The 23,294-nt window shown below is 48.7% G+C and overlaps 1 protein-coding gene across 3 annotated transcripts in view; it reads left to right on the top strand.

Annotated features, from left to right (window-relative positions):
- Positions 1-23,294, top strand: part of slain1a (SLAIN motif family, member 1a) — a 124,472-nt gene that overhangs the window by 79,338 nt on the left and 21,840 nt on the right. Inside the window, exons 3-5 of one of the 3 annotated variants that reach the window (XM_070891374.1) lie at positions 1,736-1,885; positions 11,852-12,001; positions 20,167-20,499. In XM_070891374.1, the coding sequence (XP_070747475.1) occupies positions 1,736-1,885; positions 11,852-12,001; positions 20,167-20,499 (633 nt within the window). Of the gene's footprint in view, positions 1-1,735; positions 1,886-11,851; positions 12,002-20,166; positions 20,500-23,294 lie in introns of those variants that run through there. The other 2 variants (XM_070891375.1, XM_070891376.1) reach the window with 2 other exon arrangements.

Raw genomic sequence — 23,294 nt, 5'->3', positions numbered from 1 at the left:
AATTAAAAAGAAATCTTGGAGGGAGGATGGCTGCCGGAGAATTATTTTTTGTTTTTACAAAAATGAGGAAAGCTTTGCACATTTGTGGTCCTGGTTATATGAGGATAGATTTTCCAATTTGCTTTGTGGGCAGGACATCATTGAGGGCCATTGAAAGATTAGGTGCGTAGCTCTTAGACCTATAATTCGCGAATACACAAAGCCTAGCATTTTTCCAGCTGGACTGTGTTGACGTTATAGGAGGCTCTTCACTACTGGTGAAACTTAGAAACATAGAAACGTAGAAATCTGCAGCGCAGAAGGAGGCCATTTTGGCCCATCGTGTCCATGCCGGCCGACAAAGAGCTGCACGGTCCTCGGTCAGCAGCCCTGATATATAAAACAATGAACAATGGCGGAAAGGTAAAGAGCACCAAGCCCAACCAGTCTGTCCCACACAACTGCGACACCTCCTCACACTAAAACATTCTACACTCCACCCCAAGCCACACGATCTCCTGGGAGAGGCAAAAACCAGATTAAAAACCCAGGCCAATTGGGGAAAAAAAATCTGGGAAAATTCCTCTCTGACCCATCCAGGCGATCGAAATTAGTCCAGGAGATCACCCTGGCCGTATTCGATTCCCTGCAGTACTTACCATCGTATCTGTGCCAGCCAACAAGAGGTTATCCAGTCTAATCCCAATTATCAGCTCTAGGTCCGTAACCCTGCAGGTACCCATCCAAACACCTTTTAAGTGATTTTAAAAAATGATTAAAATTTAGTTAATTAGCTGCTCCCAGTGACTTCCTGAGAATTGCCCAACAAAATATGCTGATAGCATTGTATGCCCACCTGAAGTGGATGTATTTGAGAAGTTACTGCTTGACCTGTTGACAGCTGGGTATTTCCTCTTGGGTAATAGAGTAGTAGGACTTGCAGTCACTCCTCTGACTCATGTTGACCCATTGTCAGACTCAGTCAAGACTGAGGGAGTAACTGGGGCGGACAAGAGGGAAATAGGCCAGGAACCTATCTCGCCTGATTTCAGGCAGGATTGCAGAGTAAATTCAGCCCTTGCTCCCTACTCCTCTCAATTCAAAATTACTTAATTCGAATGGTCCGATAATTCAGATTTTCCTTGTGCATTCAATCCCAGGTTCATTCCCTTGTCGCGGTGAGGGCACTGCAGCTTGCCTTGGCCTAGGGAGGGGACCAATCATTCTGGGTGCCTGTTCCCTGATCCGCATCCAGTCGGTGACTCCCACTGCAAAGTGTGAATGGGTTGACATTGGGTAAGGATAGGATCGGGCTCAGCTGTTGAATAGCCTTTGGATGCTGATTTTGGACAAGATATTGGATGGTGACGATTACCTCAGTCCGTGCCTGCAGGAGTAATGGAGAGAAAATAAGTGATAAATGCATTTCATCCTCTGTAGGTTAAAGGAAGCTCGAACCTGACATATTCTGAAGCCTGGTGTTCATTGTCACTTTTCCAAGAATAAATTTGAATACCGAGTTTTGTTGAATTGCTAAATTATTGGTTAATTTATAAAACGTCAGTGTACACACATGCCACCCTGGATCTTAGAGTTGGAAACCATGTGATTATAATTGGCTTCTGTCGTTGAATATAATACTGCATGAAGCTACTCCACGCTGTAATGTATATACATTATTGTTTTTTTTAAGCTAACGCTTCAAGCAGAGCTTTGTCAAATCTAATTCTGTGTCTTTGCTTCTTTCCCTCAAAAGCCAATCGATGGAAAAGCCTCTTTTCGAGTTCTTACACTTCTGGCCTTCCATGTAGCCCGTTTGCAGGATATAGTCCATATACCAATGGGTTTAGCTCTCAAAGCCTCTACAAACCTGTTACTAAACAATTACTAATCTCTGAAAGAACAGGTAGAGTATAAAACTGGAACAGCTTGAATATGTTTGTTGCTATTAATGTGAGCATTGCATATGTACTGCTGCCTGCATGCACCGCTTAACATAATTCTAATAAGGAAAACCTGGGTAATCAGTGAAAAATCTCGTCTGTTTGGATTAAGATTTCATAACAAAGTGAAATTTGAAGAATATCTTCTTCATTAGAGATACTCGTGATGTCGAAGCACCATAAAAAGATATTCGGTAGTGATGATAAGGTTAATATCCTTTGTTTCTAAGATATTTCCTGAGGGAAAATCTACTCCAGATATGCATGGTCTTAATTGTGTTAGATTGGCTTTGATTAGAACCATTGTGGCTGTTGCTACTATATGCAGAGCAGCCAATTTAATTACAGCCATGTTTGTCTCCCCCCCCCCCCCCGCCCCCTCCCACCCATTCCCTAAAATAGGGACTCCAAAGAACTGTTTCTATTAATTTTTTTTTCAGCATTTTCTGAGAAGGTATCTGTCAGCAAGGACTTAATGCGAGAAATTGAAGCTAAATGAATTCACATTGGGAATACGAGCACAATGCCTTTGTCTGAAATCCCCTCACTCATTCATCTGAAATGTCTTTGTCCACTATTTTAGGCAAGGCACGAACCCATTTATGTTGAATAGGCTAGAATAGCAGAGGAAAGATTTTCAGATAAAGCCTTGTTTGCCGTTATTCAAGGCCTCAGCTTGCTATGCTTTACACCCGACTAATAATTACCATTATCTGAACTGAAGATGATACTTGCTGTTTGTATTGAAAATGGTGCTGACTCTCACCAGTGTTGTTTTACACTCGTGTTTTATTTTCTGGCTGACTTGAGTGTGTTCTTTGAGAAACTTTTCCCAAGCTCATACTGTCCGGCACCGCAGAAATTTGAAAAGAGTAGGGGATAAGAGGATAAACAAGAATTAGTGGTTAAATGGTATTAAACTTGGGTTTTAAAAGCCTATAGATTGTAAGATGGAGTTGACAGAGATAAGGAGTTCCACAGTTTGAAGTCCTTGAAAAGAATAGTGCTGATTTTTCTCTGTCCTGCTCCCATAGATATCATCTGAGAAAGGATGCAATGCAGAGAAAAAATTAGCAAAAATCCTTTGCTCCCATTCTGCACCTGAGGCATACTACACCGGAATTTCCTGTCTGGCTTTTCTGGTGTTTGTACTTGAAAATGTTTACATTTCATTCACATGAACACATTCAGAATTACTCCGAATAGCATTGAATGCTGATCAGGAGCAAACTGCCCCCATGAAAACCAGGCGCAACTGCTTTGAGAACTGCCATTTCAGTGCAATCTGTCTTCAGGGTATTGTCAAAAAAGGTCTTTTGGCTTTTTGAATAAAATCGTTTTTGCTGCTTCTGCACTTGTTGCAGAATATTTTAGATTTAGTGATGGGGGCCTTGTTCAGTATAGTGCCATCCTCTCCCCTCTTGCAATGTGATTCATTTAGACAATCGAGGAGATACAACCACAAGCCCCCTGTTATCTGTTGAAGTCACTGTGCCACTAACCATTCTTTTCCTAGCACAGTGCCTGATCTCCCCTTGATCTGGTACCTGCTCCATACCACCTAGAATAAATCGCGAAGGCTCCCAATAAAGCCAGCAGCTTCCTCCTATAGCTGCACCATCATTCTTCTTGCCCACACTTGCTTTCCCTGCTCCTCCAGCCACTACTTGCCACCACTGTGCTGTCCTTTCACCATCTCCCACCAAAGCAGGCTGCAGGGGCACATGGACTGCTTGGAGCACTGCCTGCTACCCCAGCCATGACACCGGAGTACTCATTCACAGGGATACAATCCTTACACACAACGGCCACTGGTATGCAGATTACAGCATCTGGTGCACACACATTAAATTACAACCTTGCCACAATTCATCAAAATCTGGTACTATAATCCTTTTTTAAATGAAAATTTTGATGGGCCTTTCACTTTACTTGCCCCTTTAACAGTGCTGCCATCTTTAAGGCTCAGGCAGCATTAGGACTTAATCTGGCGATCTTCATAGTACCAATAGAGTGTCTCCAACAGTGTCCGATGTCTGCCCTCTCCATGATTACAAGGTCCAGTGGAATATCCTACAGCTAATCTTCCCTGAGCATAGTGTGCTTCATGTACACTGTGCCAGCATTGCTTTCAGTCAATACCTGGAATGGAAGATCAGCCCGAATGTGTTTGCTTAGGAGGTCGTACAATGCTTGTTCCCCTTAGAGCAGAGATGGTTAGGGGGAAATTTGATTGAGGTGTTTAAAACCATGAAGGTTTTTGATAGAGTAAGTAAGGTGAAGCGGTTTCTACTGCTGGAAGGGTCGGAAACCAGAGCAAACAGATTTAAGGTAATTGACAAAAGAACCAGAGGTGGGATGAGGAGAATTTTTTTTAACACAGCAAGTTATTACAGAAACATAGAAAATAGGTGCAGGAGTAGGCCATTCGGCCCTTCGAGCCTGCACTGCCATTCAATAAGATCAAGGCTGATCATTCCTTCAGTACCCATTTCCTGCTTTCTCTCCATACCCCTTGATCCCCTTAACCGTAAGGGCCATATCTAACTCCCTCTTGAATATATCCAGTGAACTGGCATCAATAACTCTCTGCGGCAGTGAATTCCACAGGTTAACAACTCTCTGAGTGAAGAAGTTTCTCCTCATCTCAGTCCTAAATGGCCTACCCCTTATCCTAAGACTGTGTCCCCTGGTTCTGGACTTCCCCAACATCGGGAACATTCTTCCTGCATCTATCCTGTCCAGTCCCGTCAGAATCTTATACGTTTCTATGAGATCTCCTTTCATCTTTCTAAACTCCAGTGAATAAAGGCCCAGTTGATCCAGTCTCTCCTCATATGACAGCCCAGCCATCCCTGGAATCAGTCTGGTGAACCTGCGCTGCACTCCCTCAATAGCAAGAACGTCCTTCCTCAGACTAGGAGACCAAAACTAACACAGTATTCCAGGTGAGGCCTCACTAAGGCCCTGTACAACTGCAGTAAGACCTCACTGCTTCTATATTCAAATCTCCTAGCTATGAAGGCCAACATACCATTTGCCTTCTTTACTGCCAGCTTTACCTGCGTGCCCACTTTCAGTGACTGATGAACCATGACACCCAGGTCTCGTTCCACCTCTCCTTTTCCTAATCTGCCGCCATTCAGATAATAATCTACCTTCGTGTTTTTGCCCTCAAAATGGATAATCTCACATTTATCCACATTATACTGCATCTGCCATGTATTTGCCCACTCAGCTAACCTGTCCAAGTCACCCTGCAGCCTCTTAGCATCCTCCTCACAGCTCACACTACCACCCAGTTTAGTGTCATCCGCAAACTTGGAGATATTACACTCTATTCCTTCATCTAAATCGTTAATGTACATTGTAAAGAGCTGGGGTCCCAGCACTGAGCCCTGTGGCACTGCACTAGTCACTGCCTGCCATTCTGAAAAGGACTCGTTTATCCCGACTCTGTGCTTCCTGTCTGCCAACCAGTTCCCTATCCACATCAGTATATTACCCCCAATACCATGTGCTTTGATTTTGCACAACAATCTCTTGACCGGGACCTTGTCAAAAGCCTTTTGAAAATCCAAATACACCACATCTACTGGTTCTCCCTTGTCCACTCTGCTAGTTACATCCTCAAAAAATTCCAGAAGATTCGTCAGCATGATTTCCCTTTCATAAATCCATGCTGACTTGGTCCGATCCTGTCACTGCTTTCCAAATGCGCTGCTATTGATTTCAACATTTTCCTCACTACTGATGTCAGACTAACTGGTCTATAACTACCCGTTTCCTCTCTCCTTCCTTTTTTAAAAAGTGGTGTTACATTAGCTACCTTCCAGTCCATAGGAACTGATCCAGAGTCAATAGACTGTCGGAAAATGATCACCAATGCATCCACTATTTCTAGGGTCACTTCCTTGAGTACTCTGGGATGCAGACTATCAGGCCCCGGGGATTTATCAGACTTCAATCCCATCAATTGCCCTAACACAATTTCCCACCTAATAAGGATATCCTTCAGTTCCTCCTTCTCACTAGACCCATTGTCCCCTAGTACCTTCGGAAGGTTATTTGTATCTTCCTTCGTAAAGACAGAACCGAAGTCTTGGTTCAATTGGTCTGCCATTTATTTGTTCCCCATTATAAATTCACCTGAATCCGACTGCAAGGAACCTACATTTGTCTTTACTAATCTTTTTCTCTTCACACATTTACAGAAGCTTTTGCAGTCAGTTTTTATATTCCCTGCAAGCTTCCTCTCATACTCTATTTTCCCCCTCCTAATTAAACCCTTAGTCATCCTCTGTTGAATTCTAAATTTCTCCCAGTCCTCAGGTGTGTTGCTTTTTCTAGCCAATTTATATGCCTCTTCCTTGGCTTTAACACTATCCTTAATTTCCCTTGTTAGCCATGGTTGAGCCACCTTCCCAGTTTTATTTTTACTCCAGACAGGGATGAACAATTGCTGAAGTTCATCCATGTGATCTTTAAATGTTTGCCACTGCTTATCCACCGTCAACCCTTTGAGTATCCTTTGTCAGTCTATTCTAGCCAATTCACACCTCATACCATCGAAGTTACCTTTCCTTAAGTTCAGGACCCTAGTTTCCGAATTAACTTTGTCACTCTCCATCTTAATAAGGAATTCTACCATATTATGGTCACTCTTCCCCAAGGGGCCTCGCACAACAAGATTGCTAATTAGTCCCTTTTCATTACACATCACCCAGCCTAGTATGGCCAGCTCCCTGGTTAGTTCCTCGACATATTGGTCTAGAAATCCATCCCTAATAGACTCCAGGAAATCCTCCTCCACTGCATTGCTACCAGTTAGGTTAGCCCAATCTATATGTAGATTAAAGTCGCCCATGATTACTGCTGTACCTTTATTGCACACATCCCTTATTTCTTGTTTGATGCTGTCCCCAGCCTCACTACTACTATTTGGTGGTCTATACACAACTCCCAATAGCGTTTTCTGCCCTTTGGAATTCCGCAGCTCCACCCATACCGATTCCACATCATCCAGGCTAATGTCCTTCCTTACCATTGCATTGATTTCTTCTTTAACCAGCAACGCCACCCCGCCTCCTTTTCCTTTCTGTCTATCCTTCCTAAATGCTGAATATCCTTGGATGTTGAGTTCCCAGCCTTGGTCACCCTGGAACCATGTCTCCGTGATGCCAATCACATTGTATCCGTTAACTGCTATCTGCGCAGTTAATTCGTCCACCTTATTCCGAATACTCCTCGCATTGAGGCACAGAGCCTTCAGGCTTGTTTTTTTAACACACTTTGCCCCTTTCGAATTTTGCTGTAATGTGGCCCTTTTTGTTTTTTGCGTTGGGTTTCTCTGCCCTCCACTTTTACTATTCTCCTTTCTGTATTTTGCTGCCATATTAGTTTAACTCCTCCCCAACAGCACTAGCAAACACTGCCCCTCATTGGTTCCGGTGCTGCCCAGGTGCAGACCGTCCGGTTTGTACGGGTCCCACCTCCCCCAGAACCGGTTCCAATGTCCCAGGAATTTGAATCCCTCCCTTCTGCACCACTCCTCAAGCCACGTATTCATCTGAGCTATCCTGCGATTCCTACTCTGACTAGCATGTGGTACTGATAGCAATCCTGAGATTACTACTTTTGAGGTCCTACTTTTTAATTTAACTCCTAGCTCCCTAAATTCGTCTCGTAGGACCTCATCCTGTTTTTTTACCTATGTCATTGGTACCTATATGCACCAAGAAAACTGGCTGTTCACCCTCCCTTTTCAGAATGTCCTGCACCTGCTCCGAGACATCCTTGACCCTTGCACCAGGGAGGCAACATACCATCCTGGAGTCTCGGTTGCGGCCGCCGAAATGCCTATCTATTCCCCTTACAATTGAATCCCTATCACTATCGCGCTCCCACTCTTTTTCTTGCCCTCCTGTGCAGCAGAGCCAGCCATGGTGCCATGAACTTGGCTGCTGCTGTCCTCCCCTGAGTCATTCCCCTCAACAGTACCCAAAGTGGTGTATCTGTTTTGCAGGTGGAGGACCGCAGAGGACCCCTGCACTACCTTCCTGGCACTGCTCTTCCTGTTGGTCACCCATTTACTATCTGGCTGTGTACCCTTTACCAGTGGTGTGACCAACTCACTAAACGTGCTACTCACGTCATTCTCAGCATCGTGGATGCTCCAGAGTTCATCCACCTGTAGCTCCAGTGCCGCAATGCGGTCCGTCAGGAGCTGGAGGCGAATGCACTTCCTGTACACATAGTCGTCAGGGACACCGGAAGCATCCCTGACTTCCCACATAGTTCAGGAGGAGCATAACACGTGTCCGAGCTGTCCTGCCTTGACTTAACCCTTAGATACACTTAAATTGGCAACAACAATGTTAAAAGGTTACTTACTGATTATGATCGGAATTGCGCTGCCTGAAAGGGTGGTGGAAGCAGATTCAATCGTAACTTTCAAAAGGGAATTAGATAAATAGTTGAAAAGGAATAAAATGAAGGGGATAAAATTGCAGGACTATGGGGCAAGAGCAGGGGAGTGGGACTAATTAGGTAGCTCTTCCAAAGAGCCGACACAGGCACGATGGGCCGAATGGTCTCCTTCTGTGATTCTATTCTATGAATCTCGCTTTCAACACATTGAGGGCTTAAGAAGGAGAAAAGAGCATATAAAATGTACTTGAACTTAAGATGAATAAGAGAGGAAAATTCAAAGGAGTAATGATCATATTATTGATAAAATGAGCAAGGAAGATTGAGAAGAAATTACTGGAGAGTAAAGAAGAACTGTATTTTAGCAAAAAAAATTCAAAACTACAAAGATCTATTAATCATTATACTTTTCCATGCTGTGCCTAATTTGATTCAAAATCTGTCAGCTGCAATCATGTACTGTGTGAATTCAAAGTCTCCAGCAACTTGAAGAGCTAATCCAATCCAGAACGGTTGAGCTAGCAAAGGCCTTTTGTGGCAACTTGGCAGGTTAATACAGAACCCTTCCTTCTCCTGTGAGGTGTCGGGAGGCATTGGGGAGGAGGTGCACCAGACACAACACTGACTAAAGATTTTCTCCTGATCTACAAGTCTACAACATTGTTGATGGTGACTACAGAATTCATGAAGCATATACATAAATCTGTGCAAGCAGATGATTCAGTGCAGGCTCCCATTGTCTGTCAGCCAGCCATTATGCTGCCTTCAGTGCAGTGAAGCTGCATTCACCCAGTAATAATCTTATCAATAATGACCACACGCCAAGCTGAAAAAAAATCAAGATGAGCTCTTGGACGCTTCTGTATGTTTTATACAGGTCCGAGCAAAACAGAAGGTTCAGTATCGACTGTTAACCGTGCTGCTTCTATTCTGTCGAGAACAGCTAATAATGTTAACTTTATTTTACCTCCACACAGACATGAGGCAAAGCTTTTGACTTTGGCAGGGACGTAAAATTGATGTAAATAGGAAGGGAAATTGGGTGGGTCTTGTAATAACGGGCGGATGAACCCAAACCAGAAGTTTTACCACCCCGCCAAAGCTGAAAATTCATCCCGTGGAATTTTGCAGTATGATTACTTTGGTTTTCCTTTCACCTTGCTATTCACATCTACATTTTTCCCCATATCATATTGGATTCCAAACTGAAGTGTAACTTTTGCTTGGCTTTTTGCACCAACTTCTAATAGGTCGTAAAGGTTTTCTCAGTTTTTTTTTGTTCAAACAGATAAGGCTAGAAGTTACTGTTGCAACAGGCTTGAATGGTATTTTTTTTGTCTACTGTTTTAATGCAGGTGGTAACCCATCGATTTTACACGTGAAGTGCTTTTTGATGAAATAGAGGGCAGAAGAATGTCCAATGAACGACTTAAATGTTAATCGCGGTTACAGTAATGGCTTGAAGTTTGTGGTCCCCTTGCCTTTGAAGCTGACTGCAACTTCAGGATTTAGCCCATGTGCAGCCTAACGCGGAAATCCTGAAGTTGCGGTCTGTCACTTACTGCTCCTCCACAGGCTGCGTCTTGATTGGTTGCTTAAACAGCTTGTTGACATCACAGCAGCTCTTCGCTGGGAGTCCCTGTTAACTTCCGTTAATTTCAATTGCGCGTCAGAAAACCCGAAATTCTGGACACAGATTGCCAGCTTACCACGAGGGCCTGCGGAGAATGTCTTTGCTTCGTCGCTGGCCTCAAAATTCCGGGCCAATATCTCATGAATATGTAGAGGTCTGTGCCAGCACAAAAACTTGGGTTTCATTTTTAACCTAATAAAAAGACTATGGGGCTGTAATTGCCCCTTTTTTAAGGCCCGTGGTGAGGCTTTTCCGCCTGGGGATAACGGAAACTGGTTTCCGCCACGCCCCGTCTTTCCTGGCCCGCCAACCCTTTACCGCCCGGCGCAGACCCCTTTTGCGCCCGGCGGGAGGAATTGCCGGTGCTGCCGGTGGCTCGGCGCTGCGGCCGTCCTTAAAGGGGGAGGGCGTATCGTCGTGGGTGCCATTTTGTTTTAATTGTCGGACGATTCCTGAGTCAGTCGAAAAATGGTGAAAAAGATGGTGGCCGCTGGTTCGGCTGTGCCCACCGACAGGCAGCCCGGCTACCCCTCTTGGGGGCTGAGCCGCTAGCCCATCCGAACTCCTCCATGGTGGCCCAGTGGGCGCTACGGAGGCCTTACCAGGCCTTGTAGTGTCCCTCCATTTAAGTAAAGGGGAAGGATGTTGTGATACGTCGCGCTGATGTCATCTGCGCCCGCTATCCGCTCCACTCCCGACTCTGTTCCGTCCCGCTCGCGCCTCCAACAGTGCGCCAGGAGGAATTGCCCTGCGACAGCTTCTGTGGCCACCCTTAAAGGGGAGGGGGTACCGCGCAGCTGCCATTTTGTTTTAATTGTAGGCCGACTCCTGAGTCGGCTGCTGGATCGGCCGTACCACTAACGGGCAGCCCGGCATCCCTTCTTGGGTGCTGGTCTGCTGGCCTGACCGAACCACTTCCTGGTGACCCAGTGGGCGCAACGGAGGCCTCACAATGTCCCTCCCCTTTAAGTGAAGGGGAGGGGCATTGCGACGTCTCTGCTCAACGCGGCACGTCCGCGTCACGCTGATGTCATAAGCGCTGCGCTGACGTGCTGAGCACAGCGCTAAATGACACCACCCACCTTCTTCCACCCCGCTCCCAACTCTGTCCCGCCTCACTCCCAGCTCTTGTTCCTTCCCGCTCCCGATTCTGTTCCTTCCCGCTCCCACCTCCAAAATCACCCTCGAGCACCGGGAGGCTTCCCAAAAAACAAATTCCCAAATATCGCTCCATTCTCCGTCCCATCTCTACGGGCGCTACATCTTCAGTTAATTCAAATTATCTGCCCCAAATGGGGCGGAGGGCAATTTTGGCCCCCTCATCTATGACCAAGCCTGTGAGGTGCCAGAAAGGTGTGGAATGGATCATTTTAAAATCATTTTTCCATTTTGCTCACTGTTCTGGCTGAGATCAGTCGCTCCATTGTCATGGTAACCCGTATCTGCTCTAATGCCAGGAGGCCTGCAGTGACTTTTAAATTCATTAAATTACACGAAAGCAAGCACCCGGAAAACTGAAAAAAACAACTGTCCCTTCGTGGTGTTTACGGACTCGGAAAGATCCTGGAGGGGGAAAAAAAAACACACGTGTTTTTAATCAGCCTCCATGATCCATAGTGCATCAATGGAGGCGTTCTTCCCTCAGGTGCCTCTGGGCCTAGTGCTGGCTTCATCAGATATATTATTACCCATTTTCTAGTTTCTCTGGCAGGTAGAACCTGTCATTTTTATTGTGATGTTTCCTCAGTTTTTAAAAAGGGGTTTAGAACCAAATGTTTGTACATTGGGAGTTTTTTTTTTAAGTTAGTAAAAAAATGTTGTCATCCATAAAATCGTTACACCTGTTTTTGTTTCCATGTGTTTGCAGGTTATGTAAGTAGAAATCTTCCACTCAGCCCGCAGTCATCTATCGATAGTGAACTGAGCACTTCTGAGCTGGACGATGAATCCATCTCCATGGGTTATAAACTACAGGACTTGACAGATGTCCAGATCATGGCAAGACTACAAGAGGAAAGTAAGTGTATTATTAACTAAGGATACAATGCAACATGACTCATATTAGCAAGTAAATATTGTGCCAAAAAATGTTAGTAACTTTAGCAGGGACAATGCCTCTTTCTCCTCTTTTTTAATATATTAAAAAAGAGGCAACAGAGCAGAGGGAAAAAGGCCCCTCCCCTACTGTTAAAACAAGCACGAGAGAGGTGTGCCTCAAGAGCTCCCTCTGCTCACCAATGAGGCCATTCAGGCCTGTGACTTTGGGGTGAGTGTAGCCCTTAAAGGGACCCTGTGATGGCAAGTCCATCTTCACCAGTGGCGGGGCAAGCAAAAACTTAGGCGGGCGTGGCGTCAAGGCCACAGCGCCTCCTGCTACCCTGCCACCATTTACATTAGTAACAAAAAAACATGGGGTTAAGAGCTACACTCACCCCAACATGAACATTGAGGAGTGCGTGAGGGCAATGGCTGGGGTAGTCAGCCCCTCGGCCATTGTCGCCACCTCCAAAATGTCCGGCAAGGCTGTGTGCTTCCTGGGATCAGAGCGGGCGGTGTCCCTGGCCCTTGAAAAGGGGCTCACGGTGGGCGGGACCTTCCTGCCGATGGATCCTCTCGAGGCCACTGCGCAGAGACTTGTCATCTCCAACGTCCTGTCCTTGGTTCCCAGTGAGCTGCTCCTCCTCCCCCACCTACGTCAACTGGGGGGAGGTAAGGTTGGAGATGAGCCCCATTTCGCTCGGCCTCAGGGAGGCCAGCCTCTGTCACGTGTTGCACCTTCCGCCGCCAGCTTTTCATGCAGCTGGCACGGGAGGAGGTCACGGCTGGAACCTTTAGCGTGGTTCACGAGAGGACTGCCTACCCGTATCTTCTGGACGTCGGACGGCGTGCGGTGCCCACGCCTGTAAGGAGGTGGGGCGGCACGTCCGCAAGAACTGCCCCGCCTCCAAGGGCCACAAAAAAATCTAAAGCGGCCAAGGCTGGTGCCGCCGCCACTCCTCCCCCGTCATCGTCCACGCGTCGGGAGCCGCAGATGCGCGGGCATCGTCGGAGGCCAATGTCATCACGGCCTCCGGTGGGAGGGAGGGAGAGCATCCGGTCAGAAGGAAGGCACGGAGCAAAACTAAACACCTTTGGGCGAGTCCCCTCAGCGAGCCGGGCAGCCCCATCGCTGCCCAGTGAACGCTGGCCATCCTGAGCCCGTGCTCGAGCCCTTGACCATACCCGCTACAGCGGAGAGTTTGCCACCCGCGGTTGGGCGCGGGCATGAAATACAGGAGGAGGGACCGGAGGCGGGCAGCCTCGTCAGACATGGAGGTTTCCCTTCCTCCACGTCCCCCCCGCCCCCCCCCCCCAAACAAAAAATGAGGCACCACTCCGAGGAAGCGGAGGAGGAACAACGTACCTCCGCGGAGGAGTTGGTGCCCGCCACGTGTCCCATTTCCCCCACCAGCGCTCCCAATGCACGCCGAAGGCGGGGGGAGCCTGTCCCTCAGGAGGGCGAGACATCCAAGGCTGCCCAGCCTGAGCCTCCCGGGGGATGGGGAAAAAGACCTGCCTGTTGCGGGGGTGGGGGGGGCGCGGGGCCACCAAAAGAATGTGTCGCTGCCGGGTCGAGCGTCCCGGGGACTGAGGCGGGTGAGGCCGAAGAGGCCGAATCTGAGCCCGCCCAGCCAAATATTGACATCCCCCGGGATCTGCTCGACCTGGCCGAAAAAGCAAAAGAAAAAATGTAATGAATTTCAGGAACCCCCACCCCGCTGGGCCGGAGAGTGGTGGCGGGGAGGGTGAGGAACCCCAATCTTCGTCCCTCACATTGGAGCCGGGGGACTTGGAGGACCTGGGGCTGTTTTTTGGCCCGGTTTCTCTGTGTTCCCCAGTGCCTGGGGTGGAGGGGGGCCCCCGTGCGCTGCCACTTCCCGACCCGGCATCCCAAGAAGAGCCCAGGGGGTCTCCTCTGCCGACGATCCTGGGGGTGGGATCGTGACAGAGGTAGGGCTGGATGGTGCAACCGGGCCATTTGCCATGCCCCGTGCGGTCGATGGACCGGCTGCTGATGACGTCCTCCCGGAGGAGGATGGGGACTCCGGCGGTAGGCGCGGGAGAGGCATTAGAATCCATAGCCAGTGAGGTGATAGATCTCCTCGTGCCCGCCGCTGAGTCCCCCCCCTCATTCCTGCAAAGGAACTTCGGGACTTTTTGGCCAAATGCCAGGGTCGCCGCAATCAAGCCCATCTGGCCCTGGACAAATGGTCCGAGCCGGCGCTGCTCATCAGGTCTGTCCGCGCCACCGTCAAAACCATGGGTGCAGGCGGGGCCTTCACAAAACCAGAAAGCCTTGAGCTGCGCCGGCTCAGAATGTTCCTCGCTGAGTTGCTAAGAGACTGGCGGTCACTCCCACAGTAGTTTAAGTTAGAGGTTGCACTATGCTTTTGTCATGAAGATAACCATAGCCAGCCTCAACATCAACGGCGGCAGAGAGGCCGCCATAGATTTAACAATTTTTTGCTCCTACGAGAGGGGAAATACGCGGTGTGCTTCCTGCAAGAAACCCACACCGTTCCGGGAGACGAGGCCACGTGGCTCCTGGAATGGCAAGGAGAGGTCCGCATGAGCCACCTCACTACCACTTCTTGCGGGGTGACTATCTTGCTGGCCCCACATTTGCAGCCGGAGATCTTGGGGGTCGAGGAGCCAGTGCCAGGCCGCTTGCTCCATGTCACGATTCACCTGGGGGACGTGCCGCTCCATCTCGTGAACGTGTACGCCCCTCAGCCCGGCCCGCAGCAGACGCGCTTCTTTGAAGAAGTGTCCGCTCTTCTAAGCTCTGTCGACGTCGGCGACTGCATTGTCCTCGGGGGGGGGGATTTTAACTGCACACTCGAGGCGAGGGACCGCTCCAGTGCCCCGCAGTGCATGACAGCGATTGAGAAGTTGAGGGACCTGGTCGGGTCCTTCGACTTGGTGGACGTCTGGTGAAATCTCCACCCCGATTCCAGCCCCTTTACTTGGGGGAGGCCTGGAAGAAGATGGTCCAAAATCGACCGCCTTTACGTGTCTCGGGCGTACGTCTCCTGCGTTCCGGCGGCCTCCATGCGGCAGGCACCGTGCTCGGACCACCACCTGGTGTGGGCGGAGCTCGCTTTGCTCTGTGCGCAGGTAGGGTTCGCGTACTGGCACTTTAACAACCTGCTGCTGGAGGGCGAGTGGTTCCAGGACTCGTTCCATCGCTTCTGGGCCCATGGAGAAGGAAGCAGGGGGGCTTCCCCTCCTTGAGGTTATGGTGGGATTGGGCATCTCTTCTGTCAAGAGTAGGCGAAGGGGTCGACCAAAAGGCGGGCGGCCAGGGTGGGGCACCTGGAAAAGGAGGTGCTCGACCTGGAATCCTGTCTTGGTCAAGTCGTCGAGGACCAGGCCCTGCGGGTGGTGTACGAAGCGAAGAAGGCCGCGCTGAAGGACCTGCAGCTTGTTGGATCCCAAGGCGCGTTCGTGAGGCCACAGATCCGGTTCGTCTGGGACCTGGATTGCGGCTTCCTCTTCTATTCGCTGGAAAGAAGACGGGGGGTCCGTAAGCAGTTCTTGACGCTGATGGCCGATGACGGATCACTGGTCTCAGATCCGGAGGGCATCAGTAACAGGGCCCGAGACTATTACGGGGCTCTGTTTTCTCCGGATCCGTCCAGTGAGGAAGCGCATAAGAGTTTTGTGGGAGGACTTGGAGAGGGTCGGCCCGGAGGACGCCGAAAATCTGGACGCTCCGCTAAGCCTGGCGGAGCTGACTGGTGCCCTCGACCAACTCTCGAGGGGAAAGTCCCCGGGGCTGGATGGGTTGACCGTACAGTTCCACAGGGCGTTCTGGGATGTCTTGGGGGGGCGACTGCGCATGGGTCCTGGGGGAAAGTCTGGCGACCGGGGAGATGCCCCTCTCTTGGCGCAGGGCAGTCATCGTCCTGCTGCCTAAGAAGGGCGATCTCCATCTACTAAAGAACTGCCGCCCGGTCTCCCTCCTCAGCACGGATTACAACATTTTTGCCAGGGTGATGTCTGCTCGCCTTGGCGCCGTGCTGGACCACATGATCCACCCCGACCAGTCCTACACGGTTCCGTGCCGGACAAACCACGACAACATCCATCTGGTCTGGGACCTGGTCCACCATTCCCAGGAGGCTGTTCTGTCGGTTGTCTTCCTTTCCCTAGACCAGGAGAAGGCGTTCGACAGGATGGCTCACAAGTATCTGTTCGGAACTTTGCGCGCTTTCGGGTTCGGGACGAATTTCATCGCTCGGATCTGACTTTTGTACGCAGCCGCGGAGTGTCTGATTAAGGTTAACGGGTCTTTGACGGTGCCCCTTCGCTTTGGGAGAGGGGTGCACCAGGGATGCCCCATGTCCGGCCAGTTATATGCCATCTGCGTGGAGCCTTTCCTGCGCATCTTGTGGAAGAGGTTAACAGGACTGGCTCTGCAAGGGCCGGGCGTGGAGTTCGTCCTCTCGGCTTTCGCCGATGACGTGCTCCTCATGGTCGAGGATCCTGTTCACCTGCGGAGGATGCATGAGTGCCAGGAGATTTACTCGGCCGCATCCTCCGCCAGGATCAACTGGGAGAAACGTTCCAGACTCCTGGTAGGTCAGTGACTGGTGGACTCCCTGCCGGAGGAGCTCAGGCTTTTTGCCTGGAGCACAACCCATCTCCTCTATCTGGGAGTCTACCTTAGCCCCGATGAGGAAGCCTGGCCAGCGAACTGGCAGGAGCTGGAGGCCAAAGTCGCTGCTCACCTAGAGCGCTGGACAGGACTGCTCCGAGTGCTGTACTACAGTGGTCGAGCGCTAGTCGTAAACCAGCTGGTGGCCACTATGCTTTTACTCGCTGGTCAAATTGACCCCTCCCCCTGCGTTTGTCGCCAAGATACAGAAGAAGCTGGTGGACTTCTTCTGGAACAACAGGAAGCACTGAGTCTCTGCTGCAGTCTTGAGTCTCCCACTAGCGACTTTCCGTCTTCAGACCCTGCAGAGATACCTCTACGATGAGCCCCCCTCCTGGGTGGTGTGCGCTGGTGACGTATTTCTTCCGCCAGCAGTACAGCCTCAATTATGACACGCAGCTCTGTTTGTGAGCCTGGGGGGTGTGTCAGGACCGCCATGCAGGGGCTGCCCGTCTTTTACCAGGAGCTCATCAGAGTCTGGAATAGAGTCGCCACCAAGCGCAGCTCTCCCCTATCCTGCAGGAGCCGCTGCTCAGGAATCCGTACCTCCACGACCGTGGTTTTAGGTGGCAGGTGGACCAGAGGGCTGTGGCTGGCGACCAGGGTCAGGGACCTACTGGATGGTGGAGGAGCGGGCTGGATGGCGCCAGACGTGCTGGCACGGCGCCTAAACTGGGCCGACGTCCAGCGCGCGGCCGATGCTATCGAGTCGCTAAAAACAGCGCTGGGCCCTGACTCCATTAGGTGTGTCGAGGAGGCTCAAGCACGTGGGGAGATCCCGTCCGAACTGACCCCCGTCCGGATGGAATCCCTCATCAGCGCCAAGCCCCGAAACCTCCCTCGGGAGCCGGCGCCTCACAACTTGAGCCTCCTCGGGGAAATCCCCTCCCTGCCTTTCAGTTCTGCGCAGAGGGATTTCCTGTACGGGCTGCTCCTGCACACTCTCCAACTTGCCATCCTCGTCTGCCGTCCGGACACGCCATGGCGCACCATCTTGCCGTCCGGCGGAGACGAGGTTCCCCAATGGAGTGCACTCTACGCGGGAGTCCTCCCTCTATTTATTGGGGACTTGGCCTGGAGGGTGTTGCACGGAGCAGTCCCGTGCAATAAGTTTTTATGTCGGTTCATGGGCTCCCGGGCCGCCTGCACTTTCTGTGGTCTGGAACAGTCCATGTTCCATGTTTTTATTTAATGTGCAAGGTTGCAGACCCTGTTCCATTATTTGAAGGGGCTGCTCCTCAAATTCTGGTTGCACTTCAGTCCCAAACTCCTGATCTTTGGGCACCCTGTATGGAAGGGAGCGGGCAGGTCGGAAGGCCTCCTCGTAGGACTGCTCCTGGGCATGGCCAAGGGGGCCATCAGCCAGTCCAGGCAGCGGGCGGTCGAGGGGATCATTCAGCCCGACTGCCTGCCTCTTTTCCGTGATTACATCCGAGCCAGGCTGTCCCTGGAGATTGAATACGCGGTGTCCACCGGTACGCTCGCGGCCTGCCACGAGAGGTGTGTGCTGGAGGGACTGGAGCATCATCACCCCAGGCAAGCAAATTTTAATTTGATCTTAATGTCCAAAGTTTTATTTGCTTATTGTGCCGGCTTTAGTGCCCCCACCTCCTTTTAGCCAGGGGGCACTTGTATAATTTGTGTTTTTAGTGCCCTCAAAAAAAAAACAAGGGGGCACTTGAAAAGTGTTTTGGAGTGTGCCTGCCCCTTTAATCAGAGGGTACTTGATTTTCTGATTACAACAAAATAGTTGTACTTTGACCCCATTACACAGGTCAGGCCATGGATGAAGAACAATAATGGATTTCTCCCGCATTACTCATTCAATAAAGCTCACCGAGGAGTATGCTGGAGAGTATCTAATATTCTCCACCGCTCTTAGTCTTAAACTTCTCTGGCTGAACTCTGCCAGATTAAGCTCTGAATTATTTGGACTACTAATTGTTTATTTTTTCAAGGCATATTTCAAATTGCTGTATGTAGGAGTGAGAAGATCATTCCTCAGCATGGTCTCTGCAGTGTTCCACCCGGTGGTTCTTGTATAAAAAAAAACAACTTGTTCTTTTGGCTAGAACACTGGAAAAAGCAATTGACCCAAAGTGGTGATTGCAGCTTGAGCTAACACTGCTGAAACAATTAGAATAGTGTTTGCTAATTTTCATTTAATTAAGCAGTTGTGATATACAGTCTACTCTTAATTCAAAATCACAATTCAAATTATCTGATGATTTAATTTATTTTAGCACTTAATTGAATTGTTTACATTGCTTAATTCAAATTACTGGCTATTTCAATTCGATCATGTAAAGCATGATTTTGAATTAAAAGGAGTAGACTGTGGTAGCTTTTTTGTCAGATGGCCTTATTAAAGCATACTGTGCTACCAAGCCTGTAAGTGAATGTCTGCAGAACTAATGCTACATTTCATCTTACATTCCCCCCAAGGTCTCCGAACAGCTATTTGCAATTTTATCCAGTATGTTTCATAAGTGCTCGGTAGATCCAATGCCGTGACCTATCAGATTTCTGCTTCTGAGACTGCTTATCTCTGTTCAAAGTAATCCTGTGGGGATTATCTCATAATTTTGGACCTTGTCAGAATAGACCTCTCTCTCTAAGATCAGTTATTGGCTGGAGAGAAAAATTGATCTTAAACTAGATTTTAATTTTGGATGGGTGGGTTTTCCCAGGTTGTTCACCGGGATAATGTATATTGACAAGTCACTCTCTGCCCACAAGGGTCCGTTATTTGCCTCAGAAATACAGTCTGATTCTCTCTCTTTCTTAAAAGAAGCCCAAACACAAAAAGTCATTACTTACAACACCGATTTAATCAGCCAGGAAATTCAATCTTAAAAGGGCTATTTTATAATTATGCACTTTTAAAGTTATCTCATGTGTATCAGACTTTGTTAAGAAGTGCCTTTCACAACCCTCAGGACGTCCCAACATACTTTACAGCCAGTACTTTTGAAGTGTAGTCACTGTTGTAATCTAGGAAACACGGCAGCCAAATTTGCGCACAGCAAAGTCCCACAAACAGCAATATGATAATGGCCAGATAATCTGTTTTTTTTACTGATGTTGGTTGAGGGATCAGTATTGACCAGGACACCGGGGGAGAACTCTTCTTCGAAACAGTGCCTTGGGATATTTTGCATCCACCTGAGGGGGCAGACAGGGTCTCAGTTTAATGTCTCATGTGAAAGACAGCACCTCTGACAGTGCAGCACTCCCTCAATACAGGCCTGGGAGTGCCAGCCTCGATTTTGTGCTCAAATCTCTAACGGTATTTGAACCCCCACCAGAGTGCTATCAACTGAGCCATGGCTGACACCCGAGTTAAGTTATGGACTGAATGATGTGCATTTTCTCCGATCATACAGTGAGCAGTCTGTTCACATTTTATTAATTGGGAGCTTCTGCTCGCTGTAGCAAATTGCTTCCTAATTCTCTTTGTGCATTTCTTTCCTGATCGCTAGGTCTACGACAAGATTATGCTTCCACTTCGACAACTATCTCTCAACGGAGCTCGAGTACATCGTTATATTCGGTAAAGCGAGGGACAGGCAGCGACCAGGAGTACGACTGCTACAGTCTGGAGGATGAAGAGGAATTCGATCAACTTCCTCCACAGCCAAGACTCACCCGGTGCTCTCCACCATTGAGAAGTATGCCGCATTCGCAGACATTTGCCAGCATTAGAGAATGCAGAAGGGGCCCTACCCCTGCTTCCTACTTGCATTCCAGTGGTTATCCATCCTATTACTCACAGGGTCACACATCTGATCAACAGCAGTACCGAACAAATGCAGGTAACTTTCTAAAGATGGGCACGGAAGTGCTTCTTATCTTTAATTTATATTTTCAGTACGAGTCAAGGTGAAGATCATACGGAAGTTATTTTGTCATTCAGTGTCCTCATCCAGCCATCCCCAAATCAGGTATAGCGTAGGTCAGATGCAAAGTAAAACCTCCCTATTTTGGCCTGAACAATATGGGGGCGAAATTGCCCTTTTTTTTTTTATAGCCCCATTAGCACCTGGGGGAAGGGTTTGATAGCGCCTCTGTGGAAAATGTCCTGGGGGGTTTGAGGAGTGTTGTATCGTTGACACGCGCCCCGTGATTTGCGCCCCAGGCTGGCACACGCATGGCGACGATGTCATCGCCGTGTGTGCCGATCCCTCTCCGCCCCACACTGATCCCTTTGTGCCCAGCGGGGGGGAAATTGACCCTTGGGACTTGAGGCTGGTGCCGGCCGACGTCAGCGCCAGCTTCGCACGTCGAGAAGCTGGCGGACAGTCGCCTCCTCGGCGCTCCGGAAAGCGGGAGGCCGTTTGCGCCGTGGGCTGCCATATTTCTCTGCCGGCCGACTCTTCTGTCGGCCCGACAATGGCGGCCCTCGCCTCGACCAGGCCGCCATCCTGCAGCCCGGCACTAAGTTATGGGTGCCGGGCTGTTGGCCTTGGTCGACGACATCCTTGGTGGCCCAGTGGCGGCCGCCAAAGGACAACATAGCGTGCAGTGGTTCGCCTCTTTAATTTAAGGGGGGGACGTTCTGCCCCATCAGCGCTACGCAGAGTATCTGTGTGGTGCTGACATTGCCGGCGGGGCGCTGGGCTGGCGCTAGCACTCCGCCCCCGTTGAGGGGTGGAAGGGCCGAATTCCACGCCGGGGAAGGAACTTCCAGGCTGGATGATGAATGTCCCGGCTCTGGAAGGTTACCGCCTCCAAGCGGGGCACGGGGCAATTTTGCCCTCTGTCTTTTAATCTTAACTATGAGAGAACACCCACATTGCACTACCCAATTTTATAAATGCTTATTTTCAGTTATTGTTTGATTGTGAACCAATTCAATGAAGAAACCACTAGAGCATGTTAAAAGACAGCTCCATTTTACTTGTAATTGTGAATTGTATTATTGTTATGATGTTAAATGTGCTAAGAGTCATTGTTGAGGTGGAACAGCTACCTCTGGCATAAACACTTTATCTTAGATTTTATCACTTAGCACTCTTAATACAAAGATTCATGCCCCGAGTACACACTGAGAATCCAGGCTAACCAGAAATCTGCGTAGATGCACCCAAAATCTATCTAAGTAGCCATCTAAGGATAGATTTTCCAATTGCACGGTCCAAGCACAGATCGTGCCTGTTAGAGATGCACATCTGGCAATCGATCTCGTTCAGCCCATGGTTTTCCAAGTTGTGGGCTGCATGTGCCTCGAATCCCAATATTGGCTCTTAGCAATGCTCCTGGAACATAGATGGAAGAGTTGAGATAGATAACTCATACATGGAGGTTTTGAGGGGACCTTTAACTGCAAGAAGAGAAGTTGCAAGGAGGTGGAGTTTACAGCAAGAGTTCAAGAAAGTAGGGTAGATGTTGCTGAATGTGATATAGTCACAGAGTGCAGCACACACAGTTCCTAACATGGCGGGCAACTCTCTCGGAAGCCTCCGGAATCTGCCTGGTTCTGTTTATTATTAACTCTGCAGTTGCAGTACACAATACGTCCACAGTGTGGAGCTAAAAACATTACAAGCTTACAGACATTACACTTCTCCCTCCTTTAATGAAGAAGTTATTATAACAAACATCATATAAAACTTTCATGTTTATACATAACACAGGTTGTAAACTTATTTTTTTTACATATTTACAAATTTAACTTTACCACTTGTTTTCTGTTTCGAAGAGAGTACCTTCGCTCGCGAACAGAACCTTCCAAACCTGGTGTCGATTTCACACTCATTCGAGGCTCATCCTGAGGAACGTTTTCCTCCACGAAATTTCCTTGATTTTCATTTGAACTCACTCTAACTTCAGGCTCTTTGTTTTCCAGACTCGGACTCAGACTTTCATTCTGATTCTCTCCTGGATTTGTTTCCAGTACATTGGATTTAGGATTTGCTACTGGTATATCAAAACTATCTGATGAGTCAGAAATAATTGAATCATCCCCACCTTCAACTCCTTCCATGTCTGTAGGTAAAATATGATCAATATGAACAAACCTAATCTGTCCATTATCAAACATCTTTACCAAATATGTGCGAGGACCACACATCTTCACCACTCTTCCTAGTAACCACTTTAACCATTTATGGTGATGGTTATTCACTCTCACCTTCTGGTTTAATTTCACACTTCTCTCTTTTACTCTACCTCTATCATGATTCTCCTTCGACGGACTGTGCCAAATTTGGCTTTAACAACGAGAATCTGGTTCGTGGCTGTCGTTTGAGAAACAACTCAGCTGGTGTTCTACCAGTAGTTGTGTGAGGAGTATTACGATATGTAATCAAAAAATTAGCCAATTTGTGATCCAATGACAACTGTCATTTCTTTGGATTTGGATCTAGCATTTGTTTTATGAGGGCACATTTTACAATTTGTACAGTGCGCTCTGCTGCACCATTCGAAGCAGGATGGTATGGTGGAACCCTGGTATGTTTCACACCATTTTTGCCCGTGAATTGTGCAAATTCTTCTGAACGAAATTGTGGTCCATTATCCGAAACAATTTCTTCAAGGAGGCCAAATGAAGAAAATAATTTTCGTAAAATGTCCAATGTTTTACTTGTTGTTATTTTCCACATTGGAA

The sequence above is a fragment of the Pristiophorus japonicus genome, chromosome 10 (genome assembly GCF_044704955.1).
Source record: "Pristiophorus japonicus isolate sPriJap1 chromosome 10, sPriJap1.hap1, whole genome shotgun sequence".
Lineage (NCBI taxonomy): Eukaryota > Metazoa > Chordata > Chondrichthyes > Pristiophoridae > Pristiophorus > Pristiophorus japonicus.
This window is presented reverse-complemented; position numbering and strand designations above follow the sequence as displayed.